The sequence below is a fragment of the Triticum urartu genome, unplaced genomic scaffold, assembly GCF_003073215.2.
Source record: "Triticum urartu cultivar G1812 unplaced genomic scaffold, Tu2.1 TuUngrouped_contig_6202, whole genome shotgun sequence".
Taxonomy (NCBI): domain Eukaryota; kingdom Viridiplantae; phylum Streptophyta; class Magnoliopsida; order Poales; family Poaceae; genus Triticum; species Triticum urartu.
The window spans coordinates 1-10823 of record NW_024116943.1 but is presented as its reverse complement, the minus strand read 5'-3'; the positions used below and the strand labels follow the sequence as shown (position 1 = coordinate 10823).

At 43.8% G+C, this 10823-nt stretch overlaps 2 protein-coding genes and 1 pseudogene across 2 annotated transcripts; all 3 read left to right on the top strand.

Annotated features, from left to right (window-relative positions):
* The first annotated feature begins 242 nt into the window (after positions 1–242).
* Positions 243–2194, top strand: LOC125530284 (probable L-ascorbate peroxidase 3, peroxisomal). Its single transcript, XM_048694682.1, has 8 exons — positions 243–486; positions 570–694; positions 782–897; positions 986–1034; positions 1236–1318; positions 1408–1487; positions 1578–1680; positions 1767–2194. Exons 1-8 carry the CDS (start codon positions 365–367, stop codon positions 1974–1976), a joined length of 888 nt encoding a protein of 295 aa, XP_048550639.1. The 5' UTR covers positions 243–364; the 3' UTR covers positions 1977–2194.
* Positions 2195–7446: 5252 nt separating this feature from the next.
* Positions 7447–8281, top strand: LOC125530287 (wall-associated receptor kinase 2-like). Its single transcript, XM_048694683.1, has 2 exons — positions 7447–7745; positions 8031–8281. Exons 1-2 carry the CDS (start codon positions 7499–7501, stop codon positions 8249–8251), a joined length of 468 nt encoding a protein of 155 aa, XP_048550640.1. The 5' UTR covers positions 7447–7498; the 3' UTR covers positions 8252–8281.
* A 214-nt stretch (positions 8282–8495) lies between these two features.
* Positions 8496–9616, top strand: LOC125530285 (annotated as a pseudogene).
* The last annotated feature ends 1207 nt before the right edge of the window (positions 9617–10823 follow it).

The window sequence follows — 10823 nt, the reverse complement described above, 5'->3', positions numbered from 1 at the left end:
AGGAAGGTACTAGAAGCTAAAACTCGGGAGGAGAAGCTTGCAGAAAGCTCTGCACGCTGCCGCCCACTGATTAACCGCGGGAATCACTTGATCAGCACAACCATGGCGAAGACGTTGCTTTCATCTGGAGAGATCCCATGCTTTCTCCGCACCTCCACTCCACTCCGTTCCATTCCATTCCTCCCTCTCCCTCCTTCCTTCCTTCCTTCCTTCCTTGCTGCTGTCCCCCCTTTTCTTCTCCCCGTCTGCTACAAAACCGCGGCGCGCCCTTCCCCTGCTCCAAACCAGAGCTCCTCTGTTCCGCTCCGACTCCTCTCCCCCAGTCATCAAAACAGAGGTAGAGAAAGCTACACGTTGGACGGCCATGTCGTCGGCGACAGGGCCGGTGGTGGACGCGGAGTACGTGGCCGAGATCGAGAGGGCGCGCCGGGACCTCCGCGCGCTCATCGCCAGCAAGAGCTGCGCCCCCATCATGCTCCGCCTCGCGTGAGTTCCTCATCCCCATAATGCACGTTCATGTTAGCATTTTGTAGCTTAACGACGACGGCGATGATGGTGCGTGCGTGCAGATGGCATGACGCCGGCACCTTCGACAAGAACACCAACACCGGAGGCCCCGACGGTTCCATCAGGTTCCCGGAGGAGCTCCGCCACGCCGCCAATGCAGGGCTCAAGATCGCCGTCGACCTTCTTGGTCAGCACTGTCAGATTCTGTTTTGTTATGTTCAGAGTTTCGTTTCTGATCGAGTTAAGCAAGTATAACTAAATGCCCGTGGTGCAGAGCCAATTAAGCAGAAGCACCCCAAGATCACGTACGCGGACCTGTACCAGCTCGCCGGAGTCGTGGCCGTCGAGGTCACCGGTGGACCAACCATAGATTTCGTCCCCGGAAGGAGGGTAAGTTCATCAAATCAGCAGCAACATTTGCTCTATTAATTGTCGGGAAAAAAACATCAGTTTTACCAATAGCAACCATGTATTACAGGATTCTTCAGTTGCCATTGAGGAAGGACGCTTGCCAGATGCTAAGCAAGGTAACCAACTTACACAGATATTTAGTAGATTCCAGTGGCACATTGTTTCTCTTCGTGAATGAAATGTGGGATGCAAAAACTTACTATTGCGCTGCCCAAATAACAGTTTTAACTAATGCGCTTGAATTAGAGTTTGCTTCTGACAGTCATTGGCTTAAAGAGAAAAGAGAACTGAAAATTGCTTGTTTATCATGTGACCAGGTGCTTCACACCTCAGGGAAGTTTTCTACCGAATGGGCTTGACCGACAAGGACATAGTGGCACTCTCGGGTGGCCATACTCTGGTAATACGACAACGCCTTTTTTTCATATTGAGAGAATTGTTCATTAGTCATGGTTCTTCAGACTATTGGTCTGCATTGTACGTTTTTAGGGGAAAGCTCGTCCCGACAGATCGGGATTTGACGGTGCTTGGACAAAAGATCCACTGAAGTTCGACAACTCCTACTTCGTGTAAGCATAGTTATGCCAGTCGTAGATTGCACTTCATCAGCTCAGAACAACCTTGGCATTGTTGGACTTCATCTTCTGTATATGCTGCAGTGAGCTTCTGAAAGGGGACTCTAATGGGCTACTGAAGCTGCCTACAGACAAGGTTCTCGTGGAAGATACCGATTTCCGTCGCTTCGTTGAATTATACGCAAAGGTAAAACAGAATTCAATTCAGAACATCTCCAATCTGTGTGCTACATTCATCTTGCTTAGCGTGTGGGATTATTATGTTCCGCGCAGGATGAGGATGCCTTCTTCAGGGACTACGCAGAGTCACACAAGAAGCTTTCCGAGCTCGGGTTCACGCCTTCTCGCGCTACCCTACTGGCGTGGGGGTGCAGAGACAAAGCCAAGAGGGCTGTCACGAGAACTACCGCTGTCTTTGCGGTTGCGGTTGCCGTCATCGCCTGCGCTTACATCTGTGAATCCAAGAGGAGGCTCAGTGGTTAACTTGCAAGTCTCCATGTGCATATAACTGCAAATTTACTGATGGGCTCTGAAGAACAAAGTTAAATCGTACATTGAGATGTTGTGCAGTCGTATTTGTAACTGATGTGCTGATACAGCGACGAGAATGCGTGCTACTATCTATCATATATGTAACATTGTGTAGTTGTATAGACAGTGAAATAAGGGAATTTACAGTGGTTGTCGATCGTGCAAGTTTCTACGGGAGTTCCTCAGAGTTCTCAAGTGGTAGAAATAATCTTTGGCAATGAATGAGTGTCGTGTCACAATCGACGACCACTGCAATCTTTGGCAATGAATAATCCGGTAATCTTTCTCAAGTTCTCAAGTGAGCATTTTTTTTAGGGGACAAGTGAGCATTTTTTGGGAAAAGAACTCGCATGAAAAGTAAAGAGAAGGGAGTACGTAGATTAGGGTCTCATTTCCTGAAAATATGTTCAGCATGTAAAGAAAAATGACAACGTGCATTCGAAAAAATGTTCATCTTTTTTTACGTTCAACATGTACTCAAAAAATGTTCACGTGTTTCATAAATATGTTCATGATATTTCAAAAATGTATATAAAATGTAAAGAACTGTTCACATAATTTCAAAATATATTTCTGACCATTTCAAAAAGATGTTCATGCATTCCAAAAATATTTTCGTGACATCTTTAAAAAATAATAACACAATGTAGAAAATGTTTAGTATCATCCAAAAATGTCCAACATGTATTTAAAAATTTTCAACACTTCTTGAAAAAAATCTTCAAACATGTATTTGAAAGAATGTTTAGTGTCTATTTGAAACAATATTCAACATGTATCAAAAAATGTTACGCGTGTATACAAAAAGTCTACAACATGTACTATTAAACAAAATTGACATGTATTTGAAATTAATAAATGATACAAAACACATTGAAACAAAACAAGGAAAAAACACTCAAAATGTTCTAAAATCGGTCCATAGAATCATCCCAAAACTGTTCCATGGAGCTACATTGTTGGGCCAGCCTGTTTAGTGGAGCGCCAGAGGCGAGGTGGGGTTTTTTTTGCGAAAGGTGAAGCCCATTCTTTGGCCTAGGCTGCTGCTTCACTTTCCTCCGGGCGCCACGTGTGGCTTTCTATCTTGCCCGATATCATTTGTATTCCTATGAACATTCTTAATAAAGGTCTACAGTTTTCTGAAAAAAAAGGTCGTCTGCACCAGTTTTTTGCTCGATTTTTTTGCTTCCTTTGTCTTAGAGTGTACAGGTTTAAAAAACTGAGAAATCAAAACATCTTATGTGTTTACAGATTCTTTTGCAGGCTAGATCGTTCGTTCAGCAGTTGACCCTTGATCATTGACTTTTCTAAATTTGAAAAAAATCAGCAATTTAGAAAGTTTACCAATTTTAAAAAAGATTATCAATTTTGAAAAAAAATCTTCAAAATTTAAAAACGTTCATCAATTTTGAAAAAAAGATTGACAAACTTGGAAGAAGTTAATTGATTTTGAAAACAGTTCAGCAATTTTGTAAAAAAGTTCTAAACATTGAAAATGTTTATCTATTTTGAAAAAGTTCATCAAATTTGGAAAAGCATCAATTTCGAAAAAAAACAACGATGTTGAAAAAAGTTCGTGCATTTAAAATAATAAAATAAAATAAAAGAAACTATATACCTTTTAGTCAGCCGACCCATGTAGCATCGATAGAGGTTGGGGGTGCGCCCGTTTTTGCCCATGCCTTTAACCGGCACAACGGGCGTCAAATAGGATTTGGCTGGGATATAACTACATATCAAAATAGGAGGGGAGAGGAAGAGCAACATACCCTAACTCATTAAGGATAGACGCACCCACTCAGCCACGCACAAGGTATTTTCCAAGATTCCTCCTATTCCACGTTTAACGTACGGAATAGCGAGGTAAGGCCTTTCCTATTTGACGCTCTCTCCGAAGAGATGCCACGTGAAAGCGCTGGCCCAAGCATTCTTTTTCTTGTTTAGTAACTTCTGGAAGGAAGTACAACTTATGCATGCATGCCAAAAATTACAAATGCTAGCTGAGTGAAACCCATTGGAAGCTAATCTTTGTTTAATATCACATGAAGTGATAAAACTAGTATATCATGTTTTCCAATTTCCACGCATTGTGTGCCAAAGGACCAAAATGAAGTTATAGGGATGAGCTCATGTATTCTCTAAAAAGGGACAACCTCATATGACTCACTTGTTTTGCGCTGGTGGTACATTTTTTAGTCCTCCCCCTTAAAGGTTCTAGCGCTTCAAAATTAAGTGGCTCCGATCTGTTAGACTGAATCATGTCATATTTGTCGAGCAACATGTGTGGATTGATCCCTTGCGAGTATTTTTATTTTTAGGTTGCATGCAGTGGCACTATTTGGTGCGTGATTATAGACCATGAATAGTTTAGGACGTGCATTTGCTAACCCTTATAAAAGGAAGAGAAGAATGAGTCGAGAGACAATTAAGTGGGACAGAAGTTGCATGTCCATCTTCTTGCCAATGTTCAACCAGTGTCTTTCATCCAAGAGTTCGCGTGTGTTAGTAGTGGCATCCACCGGTTTGAGTCAGTGATCTGATCCCGGACAAACATCCAAGGCTCTTAGATCGCGCCTAGCTTCTGCATCAGCTTGATTAGCATTATGAGGGCTACAATGTCAGCAACTTCTTCATCCATGTTGACAGGATCGATCGATGGGCACCTTTCCTTCTTCACTGCATTCAACAATGAAGTAAAATCTCGTGTCTATGTGTTTGCTTCGGTCATGGTGGACAGGATTGTCGCACAACACAATTGTTGATTTGTTGTCCAGCCCCAACTTGACCGTCCTTGTTTGAAAAGGAGTCATCTAAGGCATAGGCCATGGCGCACCGCGGTCGCTGCTTCGATGTATTCTGCCTCGCAAGATAGAAGTGTGTCATGATATTCTATCCATGTGTTAATATGTTATTTGACGTCCACCAAGAAAGAGATTCTTTGCATGAACATTGTCACATAATTATGATGTGAGGCGAAGTACTTTGAGGCAGCGGCAGCAGATGGCCACGGCATAGCCCTGTCGAATCCTTGCATACATGCAGGGCATGCACCAAGAGCAAAGGAAGGTCACAACATTTATGGACAATAACTCCACGGTTGCACTGTCCAAGAAACCTATCCACGATGATCGAAGCAAACACGTTGACATCAGATTTCATTTTCGATGACGGAAAGGTTATCAAACTTGTATAGTAGGACAAATAACTTGTGACATTCTAACGAGATGTGCAGATTCTAGCTAGGTGCACTCACTGTGGAGCCAAGTGCCCTTGATTGGGAGGTGATTTTTCAAACTCAATCTATATATGCGCCTGGATCAACCATGTGTCCATGTCGGTATTTCTGTTTTGGCAATAATCGTAGAGCATGCATTCTGTAGGCCATGGATCGGACCCTTAGGGAGAGGAAGCGTAATAGGCAATAATCACTATCGTATCCATCTCTTTCTGTGTATTTGTGTTGGCAGGTACGAGTGTCTGATTCAAGACTGAGCAGAAACATCAAAGAAACTAAGGATTCTTTGTTTCTTCCCATTTTTTGACGGAAACTGCATAATTCCACCTCAACTTAGGGATGCCGTCTCCATCTTCGGCTATGTATCAACCGCGCCCGTCATGTTAAACTGAATATACTCCCGTATTTGACAATAAATTTATTCTTGCCTTGCCTGGGTCCATGACAGGAGCATGGATGTCGCGATGCAGACTACAATGGTACGGTTGGTGGTAGCGGTACAATACCTCAATTCTACAGTGGCTGCCTGCAACACCATGGTTTTCACTTGAGAGGTCACTCATATGGGAGCATGAACCGAAGCACTGAAACAAAGCATGTGAATTGTTATGAGAAATGCCATGATAGTTCAATTTAGGGTGACTGTAGAAATGTATATAGCGGAGAAAACAGTTGAGAAATTTTTGCTTGAGCAATGTCGTCTTTACACCCCAAAAAAACTGTTCATTTGGTTTGCTAATTTACGGTCTCTGATCTCAACCTTCACAAGCCATGGACATGTTCAATCTATGAGGCGCACATGCATTTTCGCCTGCAGATGAGATATGTTCACAGTGCTCAGTGAAGAATCATGAACACCATTTTGTGTGTGTGGATAGTTTGGTCTTTGATTGGCACTGATGGACACAGGAAACCAGAGCCGAAAAAACATTGGCATACCTAATAGTCTGATCATTTTTTCGCTTTGATCTGTACAGTGGGTCATTTCATGGCTTGAGTTGGACTAGGCGAATTGTGTGTCATTGTAATGGTGGTGAATGTGTGTGGTGTGTCACGTTGTATCAGTTGTATCAGCCGTCTTGGTTCCTCTTCTATGTTACTGGTGCACCTCTCCATGATTTATCCTTGAAAATAAATAGTTCAGAACACATCATGATTCAGTTTATGAAAATATAATTTATTTCGCTGTCAGATTTGTGTGGAGAGTACAGAGTAGTCCCAAATAAATACTACTCCCTACTTCATTCTGTAAATCTCCCATAGGGACGAGCGACAGAAGGATGCACGGCCCTGATAAACCCATACTTCTATTTGTGTCTAGAAAAAGGAAGTGTACATGCATGAAGGGTGATAACTCACCACATATGTGGCCCTGCTACTGATTGATAGTAAAGTGAACTGCTGGCAACAACCATTGTTGTCGATAGCCCTGATAAGGTGAATACCCACAGCAAATAAATCAATAATATAACATCGAATTTGGGTCTACAAAAAAATGCTTATATGGTGATAACCCAGGAGATAAGTAGGCCCTGCAACTGATTGACACGGATGAATGTGGACAAACCCGTCCAAAGTGTTCCATCACTTTCACCACTGATCCCGCTGTTCCTGAATAATCGACATAACAACAGACGCTATGCGTCATACCACAGCTTTGACACAGACGCGCACTATGCGCCCTCAATTATTGAGCTCGTGTGTATGTTGCGGGATAGAATAGGGTTAAGAGACCAAATGCAAAAAAAATGTGCCTCCAGCTGCTCTTGGAGTATTTACAAGGAAAACTGTACAAAGGCCAACATGGGTTACTAGAAAAGGAAGGAAAGAAAAAGGGAAAAATGGGCAAAGCATCCCTTGCCCAGCAACAAAAGTATCTCTCGTGTGCCTCTTGACCTTCAAGAGACCTAGCTAGATCACGAGAGGGCTAAGATACTGCGCCAGCACCATCGCCCTTCTGCAAGCATAAGATTCTAGTGTCATCGGATCAGTGACTCCATTTTACGCCAGGGCGGACGCGCCAAGGAACACGCCATGCTCGTGCAGGGTCCTGGCAGACCACAATTTTATCACGATGAAAGGATGTGGTGCTCAGAGAAACTTGATATTTTTTTACAGAACCAACACAGAAGGATAATAGTGATTTATATAAATATACCATTGCAACAACCTTTACCGGTACCCGTGATTGATTTTGTCATACAGGTACAGTTACAGAAAAACGGACCTAATTGGAAGTATGGCGTTCGTCAGCAGACTTCGACAAAACGCAAGTGACCCCATCGTTCCACTTGTTTTTGACTGGGCAATTAGGGATGGGGCATGCCCGCCGGAGCCAGAGGGTGATGACAAGGAAACAATTACCTACGGCGCTTGTGTTAGCACCCACAGCTATTGTGTGAATGCCAGCAATGAAGCACCGGGCTATTTCTGCAATTGCTCAAGGGGATACACCGGCAATCCATACATAGAAAATGGATGCACCGGTATGTATACTTAACTGCACTTATGTTATTTTTCTGAAGGAAACTTAATTTTTTTTATGTGTCATACTACAAAAAAAAATTGCGGGGATGACACCATTGCTATTGTATATTCCATTCACCGAGTAATTTGAAATCTGATATCGAGAAAGAATTTGGATCTCAGGAGCTCTTAGTGCTCACTCACTATTTGCGAGAAGAAAAACTTGGAAAAAAATAGCGAATTGTTCTCTCTTAACTTTCATTCACTAGACCGATAATGTGCACTGCTCTATGTTTTTTCTTCAGATATTGATGAGTGTGCATTACGAAGATCGCCAAATACAACATTGCATGAGATAATGTATCCTTGTCATGGCGGGACATGCAATGATACAGAAGGGGGTTATGAGTGTATATGCAATTTCGTACGAAGAGGTGACGGCAAGAGTGAAAGGGGCTGTGAACCCGTACTGTCCACGGCTGCAGTAGCAGCAATAGGTGAGACATTATATATATCCTCTACCTAACCACCCATATCATGTTTCTATATCATCGAATATTAATAACACAACTAAATGCCATCATGTGAAATGTTAAAAGTAAGATCATTGTTTTCTAAAGGTTTGTGTGAACTTGGGAAAACTTCTCTTGACATGTCACAAAATTTGCTTGGAGTAAGCAACTGCGCCATCCATGTTGTATGAACTCCCTTGTTCGTGCTCTCCGACCATCTTCAAACAGAATGGCACTTATGACATTTGTTCACATGCAGGAACAATAAGTGCCATGGCAGTACTATCGGTGATACTAATATTCTTGCACATGGAGCGAGAGAAAAGGAAGCTGAGAGATCGATTCAACAGGAACGGCGGGTCGTTCCTCAAGAGCGCCGGGATCGAGATCTTTACCAAGGACAAGCTGGGTCGCATCACAAACAAGTACGGCTGCATCATTAGCAAAGGTGCCTTCGGTAAGGTCTACAAGGGGACCACCGACACCGGCGTTGTTGTTGCTGTGAAGCGCTCCATCATCGTCAACGAGTACCGGCAGAAGTATTTCGCGAATGAGATCACGGTCCAATCCAAGATCAGCCACCCAAACCTGGTCCGGCTGGTGGGTTGCTGCGTGGAGACGGAGGTGCCCATGTTGGTCTACGAGTTCGTCCAAAGACGATGATGGAGCCAGATGATCCTCCACAGTGACGTCAAGTCCGGCAACATCCTCCTCGACGACGGCTTCATGCCCAAGGTATCGGACTTTGGGACGTCCAGGCTCATGTCCATCGACAAGGACCGCACCAACTGGGTGGTCGGGGACAGCAGCTACATCGACCCCGTGTACATGAAGACCGGGCTGCTCACCGCAAAGAGTGACGTGTACAGCTTCGGTATCGTGCTGCTGGAGCTTGTTACCCGAAAGAAGGCTAGGTACGGGGAGAATCATAGCCTTGTGATAGACTACATCAAAGCTTCCAAGGATGGCACAGCAAGGCAGATGTTTGATGAGGATATTTCAGCCAATGTGGAGGGGAACATGGAGTGCCTCGAGGAGGTTGGCAAGATTGCAGTGCAGTGTCTTGAGGAAGACGTGAATAACAGGCCTACCATGGGAGAAGTCAAGAAGAAACTTGAGAAGTGTAAGAGCCAGTGGTTGAAAAGCCAGGGGAAGGCGAATGAGGTAAGTGCATAGTTTTTCCTTCCCTGACGGTCGATCTGTACTTAATTAGCTAGTAAGGTCATGTGTAATCCCGAGTTGAGCTTTGTATCGGGCAGTTAAGTAGCCAATTTCTTCGTTCATGTAGTATGCTGCAGTTATAACTTGCATATGCTTTCTCCAGAGTGTGATGTACATGTGCTTGCTATGCAATTGCAATAATTTATTGTGTGACTAAGGCTCCAGTTGTAACAATTTCTTTGTGACTAAGCACCCTTGAGTCCCTGACAAATGCGGAAGCTAACACTACTAGAAAATGAGCTTCCTAATCTTTACATCAACAGAAAACTATCATGAAATAAAAATTGCCATGGTGAAACAGATGGGAGTGTATAAACATTCAAAATCAAAACATTTGGGTCTGAAACTAGAGGTGGGAAGGGAACACTAAGCTGGATGAATGCAGGAAATGGAGAACCTCTGTACCTGTGCCGTCCAGCTGCTTCATCTGCATCACAACAAGGACAATAAACCACTGCATCAGGTTCATACAATTGCATACAAGAATTAACCTGTTAGAGTCAGTAGCAAGTTAAAGTTCGGCCTATTTTTCGATCCCTAGTCAAATTTGTAGTTCGGAGTGGTAAGTCTACTTGTTTTTGGTTAGATTGGTGGGTAGGGGACTCCACTCTAGCGGTGGCCTACCCGACCCTGTTTTCTTATTGCACTGATCCCGAGATCTCTATCTTCGAGCTCTCGGTTCAGGGCTGGGTTCTTGACTTCCGACGGCCCCTTTCTCCTGTGGAGTTGGATGACTGGCAACGTCTTACTGCCTGCTTTCCCTTGCTCTCGGAGGAAGATGACTCGGTTAGCTGGACTCACTCTGCTTCTGGGCGCTTCTCAGTGAAGTCAGCCTACTCCAAACTTATCTCGGGTGCCCGTACTGCTAAATACAAAGACATTTGGTGTAACACCCTCGATGCGGCTATATCTCCCACGTGTCGAAGCACGACTTAGAGGCATAACCGCATTGAAAGCAATGTCGCAAGTGAGGTAATCTTCACACAACCCATGTAATAAAATAGGAGAAAGAGATACATAGTTGGCTTACAATCGCCACTTCACACAATACATAAATAAAGCATTACATCATCCAAATACAATCAAGGTCCGGCTACGGAACCAAAATAAAAGAAGAACCCCAAATGCGACAAAGGTCCCCGATCGACCCCAACTGGGCTCCACTACAGATCACGGACTCATCGGCACCTGCAAGCTGGTTTTGGAAGTATGTGTGAGCCACGGGGACTCAGCAATCTCGCACCCTCGCGATCAAGACTATTTAAGCTTATGGGTAAGGTAAAGTTATGAGGTGAAGCTGCGGCAAGCGACTAGCATATATGGTGGCTAACATACACAAAAGAGAGCGAGAAGAGAAGGCAAAGC

Excerpts from the sequence above, each read along its gene's own strand:
- LOC125530287 (XM_048694683.1), top strand. The coding sequence starts at position 7,499 with ATGGCGTTCGTCAGCAGACTTCGACAAAACGCAAGTGACCCCATCGTT. Across the intron at positions 7,746-8,030 it reads CATAGAAAATGGATGCACCG|ATATTGATGAGTGTGCATTA; the intron begins GTATGTATACTT and ends TTTTTTCTTCAG.
- LOC125530284 (XM_048694682.1), top strand. The coding sequence starts at position 365 with ATGTCGTCGGCGACAGGGCCGGTGGTGGACGCGGAGTACGTGGCCGAG. Across the intron at positions 487-569 it reads CCCATCATGCTCCGCCTCGC|ATGGCATGACGCCGGCACCT; the intron begins GTGAGTTCCTCA and ends GCGTGCGTGCAG. Across the intron at positions 1,681-1,766 it reads TCGTTGAATTATACGCAAAG|GATGAGGATGCCTTCTTCAG; the intron begins GTAAAACAGAAT and ends TGTTCCGCGCAG.